This window comes from Equus przewalskii, chromosome 20 (assembly GCF_037783145.1).
Source record: "Equus przewalskii isolate Varuska chromosome 20, EquPr2, whole genome shotgun sequence".
In the NCBI taxonomy this organism is placed as follows: domain Eukaryota; kingdom Metazoa; phylum Chordata; class Mammalia; order Perissodactyla; family Equidae; genus Equus; species Equus przewalskii.
This window is the reverse complement of record NC_091850.1, coordinates 31,566,373-31,584,766: the sequence shown is the minus strand read 5'-3', so window position 1 is coordinate 31,584,766 and position 18,394 is coordinate 31,566,373. Positions and strand designations below refer to the sequence as shown.

The 18,394-nt window shown below is 50.5% G+C and overlaps 1 protein-coding gene and 1 long non-coding RNA gene across 2 annotated transcripts; one reads left to right on the top strand and one right to left on the bottom strand.

Moving 5' to 3' along the window:
* Positions 1 to 979: 979 nt before the first annotated feature.
* On the bottom strand, positions 980 to 5,332 carry LOC139077848 (spermatogenesis-associated protein 31E1-like). Its single transcript, XM_070587076.1, has 4 exons — positions 4,157 to 5,332; positions 3,334 to 3,394; positions 2,808 to 2,868; positions 980 to 2,534 (listed from the first exon to the last, which is right to left on the bottom strand). The coding sequence occupies exons 1-4, from the start codon at positions 4,340 to 4,342 to the stop codon at positions 1,079 to 1,081; spliced, it is 1,764 nt and encodes a 587-aa protein (XP_070443177.1). The 5' UTR covers positions 4,343 to 5,332; the 3' UTR covers positions 980 to 1,078.
* A 6,355-nt stretch (positions 5,333 to 11,687) lies between these two features.
* Positions 11,688 to 16,271, top strand: LOC103544792 (uncharacterized). The gene is made up of 4 exons (XR_011530423.1): positions 11,688 to 11,811; positions 13,038 to 13,104; positions 13,922 to 14,600; positions 15,107 to 16,271. It is a non-coding gene; the product is annotated as an uncharacterized lncRNA (long non-coding RNA).
* The last annotated feature ends 2,123 nt before the right edge of the window (positions 16,272 to 18,394 follow it).

Here is an 18,394-nt window from a genome sequence, read left to right as displayed (position 1 = left end):
TTGCATTCTTTCTAAGTTCCTGGAGGCGGGCCCATTTTCAAACCTTCGTTACTCATTGCCATTGATATTTACTGTGCAGAAAAATTTAGGTTCACACAAAAACCTTCACCAGAAGTTCATAGCAGCTTTACGCATAGGGGACAAAATTATAAAAACCAAAAACTGTCCTTCAGTAGGTAAGTGGTTAAACTCTGGTGGCACTTTGTCTCCTTCTCCCAGGTCCCACCCTACGTGCACAGTGTCCCATCATCAGATCCTGCCGCCACACACTCACCCCCCGGCTCCATTCCCCAGGAGGAGAAGGCAGGTGCAGGAGAGCAGGGCCCTGTGCTCCTCTGGGCAGAGGGGACAGGCCCGCAGCAGCCTCTGTGCTCCCCAACCGCCCACCCTCAGAGGCTGGAGCTCAGTCGTGGTCGTCGCTGCTGTTCCAGACTGTGACAAGGACAGAGGGAGGGCGATGCTGGGCTGAGGGGGTTGCGCAGGCCCATCTCCATGGCAGCTTCAGCAGGGACAGAAGAAGCTCCTGGGGCAGCGTCATCTATTCCCACCAAGAGCTCGGGGTGCAGGGCAAGCTTTCCCTCTCCGGACTCAGGGCCAGCACTGCCCCACACTCCCTGCCCCGCCCTGTGACCTGTGAATCTGTCTCTACACTTCCTGGAGCCTCTGCAAACCCCCTCCCTACAGCCCCAGAAGCTCAAGGGCCAGAGAACGCAGGAGAGGACGGGTGGGGGCCCATCCTGGGCTGGGGTCTAGAGGTTTTGCTCCTCTGGAAATATCCTAAAGCCAGTTTGTTTTGTAAGGATGGCGTAATGGGTACTTCGCGTGCAATGAGGGAGTTGGGGTTGGGGCGCGTGAGCCACGCTGCAGTCAGCCTCCCCGCATGGCCCTGTCCCTTCTGGAAGCCACAGCAGACACTCAGGGAGGGCGGAGCCTGACCCTGCTTCTACCCCTAGCAGGGCAAGACGGAGGCCACCAGGTCTCAGGAGAAAAAACATGTATTTGGGGAAAATTGGGGTTGGAAGTCACCATCAGCACAGAGGGTGAGGTAAGGAGAAAAACTAGAAGTCCTGGCGAACCCTCAGTCTGTCTCCCAGCGCCCAGACAAAGGATGATACTGTGGATGGCGCCTGAACAGCCCTGCCATCCGACGCCGAGCTGCGTGTGACCCGTGCCTGGCTCTGGGCGGTGGCTGACGCGGGCTTGCCTTTGCAAGGGGCTCCTCTGGTGCTTCCTCCTTGTTGGGCCTCAGGCAGGGCAGGAGGCGTCTCAACATTTTTCTGAGAGGGCTGACGTGAAAAACCTCTTCTTTTTCCGGCAGGGCCTGGAGGGGTTTGGTCCCGAGGGCGTCTCCTGTTCCTCCGACCTGGCTCCAAGACTGGGACCCTGACTCGCCCTCCAGTGTTGCCACCCCACGGCAGGGCTCTGGTGACGCCCCACCTCCACTCTCTTTCAGAGGCTCGTTCCTGGCCATTGCTGACCCTGGACTCAGGTGTAGACGGCCTTGCTCGGCCCCCACGACCGTCCCGCTCTGCCCATTTCTGTCCGAGAGGCTGAATGCGAAGCTCGGAGAAGGCGGCCGGCCCTGCTGTCCCATCAGAGAGGCCTCGGAGGGCCCACAGCCATTGCCAGGTAGGGTCCCTCCCGGGGCCTTCTGGTTTTCCTCACTCACAGGGGAAGTTGAAGGGAGGGGAGGGGCCAGGCGCGGAACTGATGCTTTTGTGGTCAAAGTCTTATGTTTCTCTCCTGGGTGGGGCTCAAGAGGTTTTCCCGAGAACTCTGCACTGTCGGCCTTCAAGCGGGTGCCGGAATCACGGGTGGCAGAGGAGGGAAAAGTAGACCGTGGAAGGGCCAAGGGTTGAGCCTCACTTGCGTTCAGCTCAGCCGACTCCAAGGACGGGAAGGGTGGGCGCCAGCGGACATTCAGCCCAGACGTGATACTGGGTGCTTCGAGCATCTGAGGGCTGCCTGGGGCGTCTTGTTCTTCTTTCTCCCAGGCCTTCGTCTGTGTTCTTTTCCTGATTTCCATCTTGAGCAGCTTTGGCGCATCAGGGTTGGCAAGTGAGGGGCTCTCCGTCTCTCCCTCCCTGTGTGTGGGGCCTCCCCGGAATGAGGCCACTGGTCGGTGGCAGGACAGGTGCCCTTGCTGGGACTGGAGGTGCGCTGACCCGGGGAAGAACAAGACCTTGATCATGTGCCACTGCGAGAGGAACTCGACGCGCCAGCTCATGCGGCCGTGGCCTGAGTTGGGAAATGGCCAAGAGGAGTGAGCTGGAGCTGTGCTCATGGCAGTAGTGTCCGGTGGGATTCTGGTCAAGTCAGCTGGAGGTTCCGCCGGCAGGGTGGAGGCCAGAGGTATAGGGGTGTGGGTCAGAGGCCCCAGGGAATGTGCTGGAGTCATGGTGAGAGTAGCACCTGCCACAGGCTTTCCGCGTGGCTGCTGGGCTCTGGCGTATGCTGTGTTGCTCGCCTCCCCAGGGTAGCCTTGACATGATGAGCGATGGGAGCATCCCTTGGAAGACAGCCTCCCTGGGGAGCTGCGGGAGCCAGGAGGCACAAGCTGCAGCCGGGAGCAGAGGGGCCCGGGACAGCAGGGCAGTCCAGGCGGGGGTGGCCCCTTGGGAGCCATGGCCCTCCATGGCCCCACCTCCACTTCACCAAATTCTCCTGCTCTGCCTCACCGCAGGCCTTTGGCCACCCCTGTCCCCGTGGCTCCCCTCCCAGCTCAGCCCCAAGCTGCCTGCAGCCCTGGGGCCACACCAGAGACTCTGGGAGCAAGAAGTCCGGGAGAGAAGGGCAAGATCCCTTACCTGTGCGAAAGCGACACCTGGCCCCGCACTTCTGCCAGGCCCTTCCCAGCAGCTCTGGGAGCTAGAAATCAGGAGACTGGGTCACAGCACTGAAAGCGGGGCAGGGGCGGTGGAGAGGGCTCTTACAGGAGGCTGCGTGCACTGTGCCTTTAGGGGAGTCTGTTGGGAGGTCAGACTGTCGAACCCGGGCACCAGTGTCCAAGGCCACCGGATCCCTGATGGGGCTGGCAAGGCTGCTGATGGGTTGAGCTATGTCATTGACCACGCGCTTCCACCTCCACCACAGCCCACGTGCCCCGGCTGGACGAGACCCTGTTCCAGGCCCCTCCTGGCCCGGGCCCTGGTTCCCAGCACAGAATGTGGCAAGTCCTCAGGTTTTCGTCTCCCTCCCGCAAACCTCCCTGAGTGTTCTGTTTCCTGAGGGACGGGTTCTGCCCCTGGCATCCTCGAGCCCGTGGAGCTGGGCGCTCAGGGACAGGAGATGGGGGCCAGCTCTGGGGCACGGGGCTGAATGGCAGGAGCTTACCTTTCAAAGCTCCCCTTTTCTTCCTGCTCCTGCTGCTCTTCCCTCTGGGCTCCACTTGACGCTGAAATGAGAGAAAAAAGAAGCAGCTGTGGGGGCTCCCTCTCCTATCTCTGGACCAGCCGTGGACACTTAGCGTTTATGAGGAAGACGACTGCCTACACTCAGCTCCTGGCGCCCGGGGGTGTTTCTTTCCTTTTACTCGTTTTTGAAGTGGAGACTAGAACGTGAAACGGATCTTTGGTGTCTTCCTTCTTTGGAGAACGTGAGGAAGGATGATTTTCTATGTGAGACCCACCATGGATTTCTTTCGTCACTGTTCCTCTGTTCAAGAATCACGCACATTCGCAGACGTCCAGAAGCCTCTGAGCTTCCTCGGGGAGGACTCTGCTTCCCGAGGCCCGAGCCCCACTCCAGACCCTGCCTGGAGGCTCTCGGGGGCTCAGCACTGCCCTCAGATCAGCCCCGACAGAGGAAAGGCCTGCTCAAGACGCCTGCCCCAGGAAGGCGGTGGGGGAACCAGAGCTCAAGACCCGTCCTCCCACGCAGATCCCACTCAGCATCCCTTCCTCAGCCGCTGGTCACTGGACTGGGGACTTTCCCTGGAGCCCTCTACCACACCTGGACTCCTGCTCTGAGATCTTCCGAGGGAAATCCTCGTGCCCTCTCTAATCCCTGCTCGCCCAGCCTGGCTTGTCCGTGGAAGGAGGATGTTGTATTCTCTGCCAGTTCCGGAGTCCCTCTACTTTGATTCAGAATCTTGGAAATGACAGTAGAACAGAAGAGAGACTCATCTTCTGGTGGGTCTCTGCCCAGGGTTTCTTACCTTCCTTATGTTTCTGCGTTCACAAGGTGGTCGCGAGGATGGATTCCTCTGCAGGGAGGGAAGGCGCAGGAGGAAGAGCCCCAGTCCACACAGGAAGGGGAGGATGGTCCCAATCACCCAGGAAGTGGAACTGGAGCTCGGCCAGGTAGCAAAGAGGCTTTTCAGAAACATGAGAGGATTCTGCATGTCAGAAATGCAGTGCTGCCCTCAGGCAACTGAGCTCTGGGAGTGGCTTGGAGATTATTACCCCAGGCCCCCATGACAGAAGTGCGGCCTTGTCACAAAGGGCTCTTGAGGGCTGCGGAGGGGACAGCAGGGGAGCAGGCTGGACCAGAGCCCCTCCCCCACCCTCTAGCCTACGTCTCCCTCCCTCTACCCTCCTGGGCCTTCGAGACCTTAGCTAGTTTTCTATGTCTTCCCCCTGGAAGCCAGAGGTCACCGGGTTCCTTGCGTCTCCTGGATTCTTGGTTTGAAGCCAGCTATCTCATGGCCTTCGAAAGTCTGAAGTTCTCCCAGGAATTTGATCTAGTTCCCAGGGATTCATACCCTGATCCTCCTCTGTCCTCAACTCTGATTGCTGTTTTCACCTCACCTAGTGACTTTGTGTGTGTGTGTGTGTGTGTGTGTGTGTGTGTGTGTGTGTGTGTGAGAGGACACTGAAGTGCCAGTCTCCTAGCTGATTTCAATTATGCAATTCAGTGTTCTCGACTGTAGTCACCACGCCAGACATTAGAACCTCCGACGTTTTTCATCTGAGAGCTGAAAGTTTGTCTCCTTTCACCTGCCTCTCTCTATTTCCCCCACCCCACAGCCGCTGGCCACCACTTTTCTATTCTCTGTTTCCATGAGTTGACCTTTCTTTTATAGTTTTCCGAGTTCACGTGTAAGTGAGCCCAGGCAGTATCTGTGCTTCTCTGTCTGGCTCGTTTCATTGAGCATAACGCCCGCCAGGTTCATCCATGTTGCGCAAATCTCAGCTCCATTTGTCCACATAACAAGCTTTTGGTTTCGTCAATCTGCAAGTCCCACTTTACTTTGCACTTATTTGGTTTTGAATACGAACGTTGTTATTGTTTCCACCAACCTTTGCCATCTTCACTCCGAACGACTCACCCCCAAATTGAAACTAATCATTTATTATTTAACGTAAGCATACTAAAAGTTTAAGTAATTAAACCTCCCAATGATGTGTTTTGTGTCAGTAGCGTTTCTGCTTCTGCAGTGAGAAAGCCTTTACCAAGACTTATGGCACATGCTGGACACACACACACAGACACACACACACACACACGCCCGCACATACGCAGGCGTGGACACATTGGCACAGAACACTTCAGTATTTTCAAAGCAGAGAATTAAGCATATTCCCATTTTCTTTAATCTCTTATGTCGTCTTGACCCCATTTCTTCTTACTCTGCCTCAAATAGACAGTCTTCAGTTTCCAGAGTCCAGACGGCTGTGTGGCCCAGCCCGAAGCCGGGCACGGCTCGAGTGAGCTGAAGTGCTGCTCTTTAGAGCGGACGTTGGGGCCGGGTCCGTGGCCCGGGTTGGAGTCCAGTCTGAGGCAGCCCTTTCTGGTCTCCCCGGTTTGCCCGCCACGCGATCTCTTTCTCAGAGTTGGCCTTGCCTTCCCCTTCCTGCCCCCTCCGGGCCCCCGGAGCCTCGAGTCTTGCCTGAACCTGTAGAAAGAGGGCCCTTCGAGTCCTAGAGGAATTCCCTGGTGACATCATCGGACATGCCTTTTTCAGTGAGAACTGGGGGTTCACTTAGGGATTGTACTTTTTGGTCAACGTGTTAACTTTTCAGACTCGTTGGACAGGTAGTGCTTAGATATCCGGGTTTATACTTATTACACAGCTATCCATACACACAGCGACGGAGAGAGACTCTTTTAACTGATAATAGGGTAATCTTACTTATACCAAAAGCGTTAAGGTCTACGTTGTTCTTACTAGCTTCACATGATAAATACGTTCCCGATTTACGAATGTGTGTGATCACAGCAGAATTTGCAACAGGGTAACTCTCTTAGCAGGCCCCAAGATGATCTTTAACGTCTTTCTCAACAGTTAAAACAACTTTGTTCTTCTGAAGTCCAACAAAGACCTTTTTCTGGAGCTGGGACTCCTAATTGGGACGCTTGGCTAGCGTATGACTGTGACCAGAGTCCCACATTCAGGCTCTCGCACGCAAGAGTTCTGGACTCAGGGCCTCCTCAAAGCCAGCTGCCCAGGTCAGGGACTGACATGACTCGGGCCTCCCGCGTGTTCCCTGAATTGGCCTGCCTGCCAGCTCAGAGAGAGGATGAGGAGCGAATGTGTTTTAAAATGCAAATCAATCGGAAAGCTCTTCCGGGAAACCTGACCCACCTGGAACAGTGTCAATAGTAGAGGGGAACCCCTGGTATTAAATAAAGACCGCCCACCCCAACTTTAGGGAAATTGGATTGTTTCCCTGACATACACGATGATTTCTATCTCTGTCATAGCAGAAGACAGAAGTACAGGAATTGCCTGCTGCTCCGATATTAAGACGAGTTTCAGAAAGGTTCCCTTTTCTCTTCCGTTCAATAGAGAAGCGATAGGAGGGCCAGGAACGCACTGACATTTTCTTGCTCTGTTGGGATTCATTGGATTCCGTTACCATTTAATCTAGCGATTCTGCGCTAGTACTCAAGTGAGAAACTGCAGTTGTGTGTTCATTCCCAAATAATTTGAGTCCACAGCAACCATGAGCTAGTTTCTTCTTAATTCAAGTGGAAATCCAGTTCATTCAGGGGACCTGCTCCGCAGGTGCGGATCTCTGTCTACTTAATGTTCTCTGGAGACGAAGAACAAAGAGCTTGTGACAGGTTGAAGGTCAGGGGTCTCCTGTCCAGATACGTTCTGACAGTGTTTTATTCAATGTGGTGATACCTGGCCCTCCCACGTCCTCGGCACCTGTCGTGCGTTAGGTAACGGCATTTTTTTCCTGAGGAAATGGCTCAAATCCAAGATACGGTGTTAGGTTTACTCTCTCTGCCCTGTTTCACCCTTTCAACCTCTAATCCGTGTTGCATTTTTGTGAGATCCTGGAGGCGGGTTCATTTTCAAACCATCACTTTGCCATTGATATTAACTGGGCAGAAAAATTTAAGTTCACCCAAAACCTTCCCCAGAAGTTCATAGCAGCTTTATTTCTAGGGGAAATTATAAAAATCAAAAATGTCATTCAGTAGGTAAGTGGTTAAACTCTAGTGGCACTTTATTCTCCTTCTCCCGGGTCCCACCCTAGGTGCACAGTGTCCCACCATCAGATGGTGACCCCACACACTCACCCCCGGCTCCGTTCCCCAGGAGGAGAAGGCAGGTGCAGGAGAGCAGGGCTCTGAGCCCCTCTGGGCAGAGGGGAGAGGCCCACAGCAGCCTCGTGCTCCCCACCCGCCCGCCCTCAGAGCCGGAGCGCAGTCATCCTTGTCGCTGCTGCTCCAGACTGTGACAAGGACAGAGGGACGGGGACGCTGGGCCGAGAGGGATGCGCAGGCCCATCTCCACGGCAGCTTCAGCAGGGAGAGAAGCAGCTCCTGGGGCAGCGTCTCATCTATTCCCACCAAGAGCTCGGGGTGCAGGGCAAGCTTCCTCGCCCTCCGGACTCAGGGCCAGCACTGCCCCACACTCCCCTCCCCACTCTGTGACCTGTGAGCCTGTCTCTACACTTCCTGGAGCCTCTGCAAAGCCCCTCCCTACAGCCCCAGAAGTTCAAGGGCCAGAGAACGCAGGAGAGGACAGGTGGGGCCCATCCTGGGCTGGGGTCTAGAGGTTTTGCTCATCTGGAAAGAGCCTAAAGCTTCCATTGGTTTTTGTAAGGATGGTGTGATGGGGACTTGCGGTGCAATGAGGGAGCTGGGGCGAGGGCAGGTGAGCCACGCTGCAGTCAGCCTCCCCCCATGGCCCTGTCCCTTCTGGAAGCCAAAGCAGACACTCAGGAAGGGCGGAGCCTGACCCTGTTTCTTCCCCTAGCAGGGCACAGACAGAAGCCACGACGCTCAGGGAGAAAAAAAATGTATTTGGGGGAAATTGGGGTTGGAAGACAGCATTAGCACAGAGGGTGAGATAAGGAGAAAAACCAGAAGTTCTTGGCGAACCTCAGTTTCTCTCCCAGGACCCAGACAAAGGATGATACTGTCGATGGCGCCTGAACAGCCCTGCCATCCGACGCCGAGCTGTGTGTGACCCGTGCCTGGCTCTGGGCGGTGGCTGACGCGGGCTTGCCTTTGCAAGGGGCTCCTCTGGTGCTTCCTCCTTGTTGGGCCTCAGGCAGGGCAGGAGGCGTCTCAACATTTTTCTGAGAGGGCTGTCGTGAAAAACCTCTTCCTTTTCCGGCAGGGCCTGGAGGGGTTTGGTCCCGAGGGTGTCTCCTGTTCCCCGACCTGGCTCCAAGACTGGGACCCTGACTCCCCCTCCAGTGTTGCCACCCCGCGGCAGGGCTCTGGTGAGGCCCCACCTCCACTCTCCTCCCGAGGCTCGTTCCTGGCCACTGGGGACCCTGAACTCAGGCTCCCGACGGCCTTGCTCGGCCCCCACGAAGGTCCCACTCTGCCCTTTTCTCTCTGAGAGGCTGAGTGCGAAGGTTGGAGAAGGCGGCCGGCCCTCCTGTCCCAAGAGAGAGGCTTCTGAGGGCCCACTGCCATCGCCAGGTAGGGTCCCTCCCGGGGCCTTCTGATTTTCCTCACACACAGGTGAGGGAGCAGGGAGGGGACGGGCCAGGCTGGGAACTGATGCTTTTGTCGTCAAAGTTAAGACTTTGTCACCTGGAGGAGGCTCAAGAGGTTTTCCCGTGAAGTGTGCAGAGTCAGCTTTCGAGGGGGCCCCAGAATCACAGGTGGCTGCGGGGGGCAGAGGGGACCGTGGAAGGGCCGAGGGTTGAGCCTCACATGCTTTCAGATCTGCAGGCCCCAAGGACAGGAGGGGTAGGCCCCAGCGGAAATTCAGCCCAGACGTGATACTGTGTGCTTCGAGCATCTGAGGAGCTGCCTGGATCGTCTTGTTCTTCTTTCCCAGACCTTCGTCTGTATTCTCTCCGTGATTTCTGTCTCGAGCAGCTTCTGGGCATCAGGGTTGGCAACTGAGGGGCTGTCCGTCTCTCCCTCCCTATGTGTGGGGCCTCCCCAGAATGAGGCCACTGGTCGGTGGCAGGACAGGTGCCCTTGCTGGGACTCGAAGTGCGATGACACGGGGAAGAACAAGACCTTGATCGTGTTCCACTGCGAGAGGAACTCAACGCGACAGCTCATGCGGCCGTGGCCTGAGTTGGGAAATGGCCAACAGGAGTGAGCTGGAGCTGAGCTCATGGCAACAGGGCCGAGTGGAGTTCTGGTCAAGGTCGAGCTGGAGGTTCTGCTGGCAGGGTGGAGGCCAGAGGTAGAGTGCGCTGGGTCAGAAGGCCCCAGGGAAAGTGCTGGAGTCGTGGTGAGAGTAGCACCTTGCCACAGGCTTCCCGCGTGGCTGGCGGACTCTAGCAGATGCTGTCTTGCACGCCTCCCCAGGGGAGCCTTGAGATGACGAGCGATGGAAGCATCCCTTACAAGACAGCCTCCCCGGGGAGCTGCGGGAAACAAGATGCACAAGCTGTAGCCAGGAGCAGAGGGCCCGGGACAGCAGGGCAGGCCAGGCGGGGGTGGCCCCTTGAGAGCCATGGCCCTCCCTGGCCCTCCCTTCACTTCACCGAATTCTCCTGCTGTCCCTCACCGCAGGCCTCTTGCCACCCCTGCCCCATGGCTCCCCTCCCAGCTCAGCCCCAAGCTGCCTGTAGCCCTGGGGCACATCAGAGACTCTGCGAGGAAGAAGTCCAGGAGAGAAGGGCAAGATCCCTTACCTTTGCGAAAGCGACATCTGGCCCCCCACTTCTGCCAGGTCCTTCCGAGCCAGCTCTGTAAGCTAGAAATCAGGAGCACTGGGTCACAGCCGTGAAGGCGGGGCGGCCTAAGGGCTCTTACAGGAGGCTGCGTGCAGTGTGCCTTTAGGGGAGACCGTTTGAGGTCAGACTCTGGAGCCCAGGCACCAGTGCCCAAGGCCACGGGATCCCTGATGGGGATGGCAAGGCTGCTGATGGGTTGAGGTTTGTCATTGACCAAGTGCTTCAACCTCCACCACAGCCCACATGCCCCTGCTGGGCAACACCCTGTTCCAGACGCCTGCTGGCCTGGGCCTTGGTTCCCAGCACAGAATCTGGCAAGTCCTCAGGTTTTCCTCTCCTTCCCGGCAGCCTCCCTGAGGGCTCTGTTTCCTGAGGGACAGGCTCTGCCCCTGGCATCCTCGAGCCCACGGAGCTGGGCGCTCAGGGACAGGAGATGGAGGCCAGCTCTGGGGCACAGGGCTGAATGGCAGGAGCTTACCTTTCAAAGCTCCCCTTTTCTTCCTGCTCCTGCTGCTCCTCCCTCTGGGCTCCACTTGACGCTGAAATGAGAGAAAAAAGAAGAAACTGTGGGGGCTCCCTCTCCTCTCTCTGGACCAGCCGCAGACGCACAGCGTTTGTGAGCAAGATGACTGCCTACACTGAACTCCTGGGGCTCTGGGGTGTTTCTTCCCTTTTACTTCCTTTTGAAGTGGATACTAGAACACAAAATGGATCTTTGCTGTCTTCCTTCTTTGGAGAACGTAAGGAAGGATATCCCCATGTGGGACCAGCATGGATCTTCTGTCACTGTTCCTCTGCTCAAGAATCGCGCACATTCTCAGACGTACAGAATCCTCTGAGCTTCCTCAGGGAGGACTCTGCTTCCTGAGGCCACAGCCCCACTCCAGATCCTGCCCAGAGGCTCTCGGGGGCTCAGCTCTGCCCTCAGATCAACCACGACAGAGAGAAAGGCCTGCCTAGACGCCTGCCCCGGGAAGGTGGCTGGGGAACCAGTGCTCAGAGCCTGTCCTCCCACAGATCCCACTCAGCATCCCGTCCTTGGCCGCTGGTCACTGGCCTGGGGACTTTCCCTGGAGCCCTCTACCACACCGGGACTCCTGCTCGGAGATCTTCGGACCGAAATCCTCGTGCCCACTCTCATCCCTGCCCACCCAACCTGGCTTGTCTCTAGAAGGATGATGTTCTATTCTTTCCCGTCCCGGAGTCCCTCTACTTGATTCAGAGAAGTGGAAATCACAGTAGAACAGAAGAGAGACTCATCTTCTGGTGGGTCTCGGCCCAGGATTTCTTACCTTCCTGACGTTTCTGCGTTTGCAAGTTGGTTGTGAGGATGGATTCCTCTGGAGGGAGGGAAGGAGCAGGAGGAAGAGCCCCAGTCCACACAGGATGCGGAGGATGGTCCCAATCACCCAGGAAGTGGAACTGGAGCTCAACCAGGTAGCAACAATGCTTTTTAGAAACAAGAGAGGAGTTCTCCATGTCTCAAATGCAGTGCTGCTCTCAGGCAACTGAGCGCTGGGAGTGACTTGGAGATTAGAACCCCACGCCCTCATCATGGAACTGTGGCCGTGTCACAGGGGCTCCTGAGGGCGGCGGAGGGGACAGCAGGGGAGCAGGCTGGACCAGAGCCCCTCCGCCACCATCTGGCCTCCAACTGCCTCCCTCTACCCTCCTGGGCCTTCTAGACCTTAGCTAGTTTTCTATGTCTTCCCCCTGGAAGCCAGATGTCACCCGGTTCCTTGCGTCTCCTGGATTCTTGGTTTGAAGCCACCTATCTCATGGCCTTTGAAAGTCTGAAGTTCTCCCAGGAATTTGATCTAGTTCCCAGGGATTCATACCCTCATTCTCCTCTGTCCTCAACTCCGATTGCTGTTTTCACCTCACCTAGTGACTTTGTGTGTGTGTGTGTGTTGTGTGTGTGTGTGTGTGTGCGAGAGACACTGAAGTGCTGCTCTCTTAGCTGATTTCAATTATAGAATTCAGTGTTCTCGACTCTAGTCACCACGTCAGACATTAGATCCTCAGACGTTTTTCATCTGAGAGCTGAAAGTTTGTCCCCTTTCACCTGCCTCTCCCTTTCCCCTCCCCCACAGCCGCTGGCCACCACTTTTCTACTCTCTGTTTCTATAAGTTTGACCTTTCTTTTATTTTTTCCGAGTTCACGTGTAAGTGACCCCAGGCAGTATCTGTCTTTCTGTCTCTGGCTTGTTTCATTGAGCATAACGCCCGCCAGGTTCATCCATGTTGCGCAAATCTCAGCTCCATTTGTCCACATAACTTTTCTTTTTCCAAGGGATATTGGCCCTGTGCTAACTTCCATTGCCAATCTTCCTCCTTTTGCTTGAGGAAGATTGTCCATGAACTGATATCTGTGCCAATCTTCCTCTATTTTATGTAGGATGCTGCCACAGTGTGGCTTGATGAGCAGTGCTGGGTCCACACCTGGTATCTGAACCTGCAAACCCTCGGCCACTAAATTGGAGCATGCAAACTTAAACAGTCTGCCAATAGGCCATCCCCCATAATAAGTTTTCTACTTTCATCTATCCAGAAGTAGAACTTTGTTTTATACTTATTTAATTTTGAATATTTAAGTTTTTATTGTTTCCATCAATCTTTGCCATTTTCACTCAGAACGAGTGACACAAAAATTCAAACTAACCATTTGCTATTATTTAAAATAATTACAATGAAAATATATTTAAATCTCCAAATAATGTGTTTTATATTAGTAGCATTTACATTTCTGAAGTTAGAAAAGCTTCACAAAGGCATAATTATGGGATATACTGTATGCACACACACACGTACTTCCACATACATGGACACATTTTCACAGACCAGTACTTTCAAACCCAAGAATTTAGCATTTTCTCATTTTCTTTAAATTCTTCATACATTGTCTTGACCCCAAGTAAATGAGTTTTAATGTCAAAAATAAGCTGATGCAAAAATTAAAATTTGGTTTTCTCTGTCTCTTAAAAGGATGATTTTCCTGGAGTGTTAGTCTGCTCTTGATAAAGAGGTTATACAAGGTTTTTCTTTAACTTTGGTAAGTTTACCTTTAGGACAGAATATCTATGTCTGTTAAAATAATTTTCTGTGTTCAAAAGGACTGAGGTTTCCCTATTAAGGTCTTTTTTTTTTCATGAGGAATATTAGCCATGAGCTAACATATGTGCCAATCTTCCTCCATTTTGCATGTGGATTGCCACCACAGCAAGGCTTGACACGTGGTGTATGTTCATGCCTGGGATATGAACCCGTGAACCCAGGCCACTGAAGCAGAATGCACTGGAGTTAACCACTATTGCAGGGGCCAAAATTTTAGGTGTTTTTTTTGACTGTTTTAACCCTCTCTTTGCCCTTGACTATTTCCGTTATCACTTTGATTGAATGGATAACTGAGCATTGTTTTGCAGTGAGCATTGTTTCCTATTTGACCAAGTGTTTAAAAACCTTTTGATATTTTTGGTAAGCTTCCCCCCAAATTCAAATTTTAAATGAAGTCTTTGTTTCAACCTGTAGGAAAAAAATTTTCCTTTGAGAATTTTCAGTTGACCCTGGGGCTACTCAAAGAAATTCATTCTCTCCCTTCCTATAAAGAATAAGATACTAAACTAATTAGGATTATTTTGTATGTTAGATTACATGGGAAGCCTTGCCAAATAAGTGAGGATAAACTTTCTTAGGTACTATTATGTGGCTAAATGATATTGATATAAATGTCTTAAAAATTATGCAACATTCCTAAAATTCTGATCTGTTCTGGTGGTCAACGATAATTCTTGTTATTATATTGAAGTGTTATATGTCACAGGATTAGCCAAGTTTGTCAATTACTCTTTTGTATCTTTTGTCATTTGCAGATAGTTGCTGTTTTACTTTCATAAATACGTTTTATCTTTGGAGATATTCAGGGAAAAGATTCTGACACTCTAAAATACAGGTGTCTGATAAACTTTCAGATCATAAAACTGAACTGGGTAAGAAACTACAGAACTCTAACAGAGAAACTGATGACTTCGTGAAACTGCTAACAGAAGATTAAGATCAAGAATCGATTACAAGAATCAGGACTGAATGAACTGATGAGGATGATTATAATTTATATGACTTTTCATTTGCGATATTGCTGAGGTTTTAATGTTTTTTTTTTCCAGATTTAAGGAAACTTTTTCTCTTAAGCTAACTATGACTTAAGCAATTTGCTAAATTATACATTTGGAGGAAAAATTGACACATTTATCTTTTTTCTCCCTGCCTGATCCCTCCAGAATTTGGCAACTCTTGATGAGTGAGTATTGTTTCCATGGCAATACAGTTATCTGCATAAGTTAAGTAAGTATCTGTTTTCCTTATAACAGGACACAATTGGAATCATTGTTATATCACCAAAGCTTTGACTGGAATATAATATTTGAGATAAATATCCAGATTCAGATATGACAAGACAGTTTTTGAGGAATAGATGTTGTCTTTATGGAATAAAGCCACTTGGAAATATCAGCCTGATACCTTCTTTATGATTCCCATCAACCTTACTAGGTGAGTAAAGAAGGTCACTTCCCTGACAGGTGACTGGAACCTCAGAATATTTTCGGGACCTTGAGAAAAGAGAGGAATTCACCCAAATCTATAGGTATTGAAGGAAGAGTCTGATGACAAGTCCTTGGCTTGGTTTTTCTGGCCTCAAGAGGCCTATAAAGTTCAATCTGGGACTCCCTATGAAAAGTTCCAGCAAAGCAGGTTTGAAAGAGCATATACAATTAATTGCTATTCTTACTGTACTTATACAAATAATTGGGCAAAGCTTATTGTCTTAATTGGATATATTTGGTAAAAATAAGGGTGATTTTAGACAGAAAAATTATCTTTCAATGAAAACTATAGTACACATTCATGGACATTAGGTTCTAGTTCTGATAATCATCTTTGAGGTTTTGTTTTATATCTGTTAACTGGAATGGGTCCTGAATTCTTCTAGTGTCCTGAGATATCTGGCTACAAATCTCCAAATGCATGTTTTCAATTTTTTCCATAATTTTCATTAGGAATCATTGAGAACTGAACTGCCCTTTTCCCTGAAAACTTGCAAACTGAAACTGGACAACCTAATATAAACTTAAGAAAGATCCATGCCTGTTGCTTGTGAGCCACTCAGAAAGATACCTGAACATGTATGACATCATTGGACACATTTCAAACTGTGAAAGATGCTTCGACTCTGACATCTTCAAATCCTTTGACAGGCTGCTCCCTGGGCTCAGGAACTGGTCTATAATTTGCTCCAACCATCAACCTTGCTTTTCTTTTTGTTTCTCCAGAAATGTGTCATATTAAATACCTAGTTACTTGCTTACACAACATAGGCCTAAACTTGGGAGCCCACCTGCATCACCATCTTACTAAGAGAGTGGATTAATGAGATGGATCAACCTACACCCTTTATCAGTAGGAAGAAGCTGGAGCAGTCATCTCCCTATGTCCTTCAAGACTGAGGAATGAAGAACAAAAAGGGGGGATTTGTAAACCACAGGCCTCCAGGATCAGTTCAAGTGACCCCATCTCTTATCCAGAAAGTTATTAAGAATTGTCTTTCAGAAAAACTGCAGTCACGTAGCCAGAGCACCCATGAAAGAAGAAATTGTGACCTGAAATGACCACAGAACTAAAGATCTTCCTCCCCATGGAACCCTGGGATGCAAACATGATCAGAACTTGAATGTTAGACTCTTATCAGAAATGAGGGGTCCCTCATTCAGGAAGATCCAATGTTAAAATTCCTCCCCCAACCTGTCATAAATGTTTAGAACCTTACCATAAATGTTTGAAGCCTACCAATCAAAGCCTATCCCACCAGCATTTCTGCATGCCAACCTGTTTTCCCTAACCTCTTAAATTTTGCCCCAAATCCTCAGTTGGGGAGACAGATCTGAGGGCACATGCCCCCTGTCTCCCTGCAGATTGATCTTGCAGAATAAAAGTTGACTTCTCCCCCAAAGGCCGATGCCACAATTAATTGGCTTGTTTATGTACATCAGACACAGAACCCCAATTTTGCACTGTAACAGCAGTGGGGCCTTTATCAAGTTGCTTAACTTCTCAGAGCCTCAATTTCTCATCTGTGGAAAGGGGATGATATTAGTAATAGTATTGCTGAAGTGAAACGAATGTTTTATCATATGTGAGCATGTATAATAAACTCTGTATAAGGGATTATTCTTGCTTTTTTCTGTTTGGGAGCTAAGGACAATACAGTAAGACATGTAGCTAATCAAACTAGTCCATTATGTGGTGTAACAAGCTGTATTCCCATATGCACCAGTGTTCACGAGCTTGTCCTTCCAGTCATTGTTGTTTGGAATTTGTTTTATAACCATCCAGAAGGATTCCAGAGGAGAGGTTTAGGTCATATTTTAGGAGCAGAAGGGTGCTGTAGAGAAAGAGCTTCTGTTCCAAGTGCTTTGATAGAAGCACAAGCACTGCCAAGTTCTAGGAAACCAAAGCAGCCTGTCCAGGTGGAGTGTGTGATGGAAAAGCAATTCTTCCTTTGATCTATTCTCCTCTCTAAGCACCCTTCTATGCCTTGGGGGCTGTCTGTCTACTGCTATTGCTCCTTGAGGGTCCCTGCCTTCCACTGATGTCTAATTAGGCCCTGGACTCTCTTAGGAAAAGCCCCAGGATCAACCCACTCCCACAGCATAGAAATGTCTTTTGTCCCTTTCTCTCAAGGGTTTTTCTTGTATTCTAAGCTGGTCTATAACATACATATTAGCATAGCTTAGCTCAGCAAGTGAGAGAGGGCCAGTGTATTATGTCCCCAGTTACCCTCTAGGTTTTCTGACAGATGTCCTCCAAAGTCTAAGCGATTTGAAGGCAAGGTGGCAAGCAGTAAAGGAAGGCTCTGAAGGTTGGTCACTTTTGTCTTCTCTTAAATTTCAGCATGTAAATGGCATCCTAGTGATTTTCTGCATACTGCTGCTTGGAAGTAGGACAGAGAGGACAGAGCTTGGGGACTTTGTGTCCTTGGGCTTAATCAACGTCTCTGTTCAGAAGACATGACATACTTGTGGTAAAGAGGTGTTCATGAAAGAGCACCTAAAATGAAGATGCCTGTTCTGATCCAAGGAAAATAACAGACAAACATTTGCATGTGGGCAACAAAATCTTTCAATCCTATAACCTCTCTTGGTCTAGACCACCACTGGCCAATAGAACTTTATGTTTTAATTTTAAACAATTGCTAAAAATTAAGTAAATATAAAAAAAAAATCTGTTTTGTGGTCACCTTAGCCACATTTCAAGTGCTCAAGTAGCTACCTGTGGCCAGTGGCTACTATTTTGGACAGCACAGGTTTAGATTACACCCCTGTGAATGTAGGGCGGACATTACTGTGCTCGTTTGATCCAATAATCAACATCTTGAGGCAGATAAGAGGTCAAAGACTCAAAGGCCTTTAGGAGCCAGACAGATAAAGATGTGCTATGGGAATGGTGGGGACAGGGTCACACTGGAGAGTATATATTTGTCCAAAGAGCGGCTGTTACTCAGATTTAGCCAGTTGCTGCCATTTGGAAATGCAAGCCCACAGGTATCAGATCTTTACTCTTTTTTTGTTGCATTGATAATGGATTTTTAAAAACAACAATATAAAGGCTAAAAACCAACAAAAACCAAAAAAACCCACAACAATCTAACCACATTGGAGCCTTGACGTAGTCCACGAACCATGAAATTTCAAATCCTGCAGATGAACCAAAGCATTGCACCTGAAACAGCTTCTTTGCGGAGAGAGGAGCTTGTAGGAATGTCGGCTGTAGGTGGCCAGACTTTGGGCATGAGCTTCCAGAAATGGGCAGACTAAATAAAGGAGATTGTGGTAGGAGTTAAAGAAAAAACCCAAAAACCAAGCTGCTTTTTTTTTAAGGGTCAAAAGTCAGAGAAGTTCCCAATATGTGCACAGGCTGATAGAGAATGATGGTAGGGATTGGCCTCCAGATGTGAAAGAGCCCTAATACAGAGAATGATTTGCCCCAATGATCCTAAGTGTTACATGTCAACATTTCATCCACAGGCAAGGGAGAGGAACGGTGTTTCCATGCCCCAGTGCAGACAGTTGTTAGTTGACCCCCAAGTCTTCATTGTACAACTCCAAAATCATAGCATGGGAAGACATCTCAACAATACAAACATTTTAACAACAGGAATGGATGAGGGGAAAATACTTCAGTTTATAGAGACATCAATTATCTTAATGAATAATCATTCGGCTGTTCTGTGATGAAAGTTATTGCATATCCAAGTCAATCCATTGTTCTGACTTATAAGGATTAGAGAC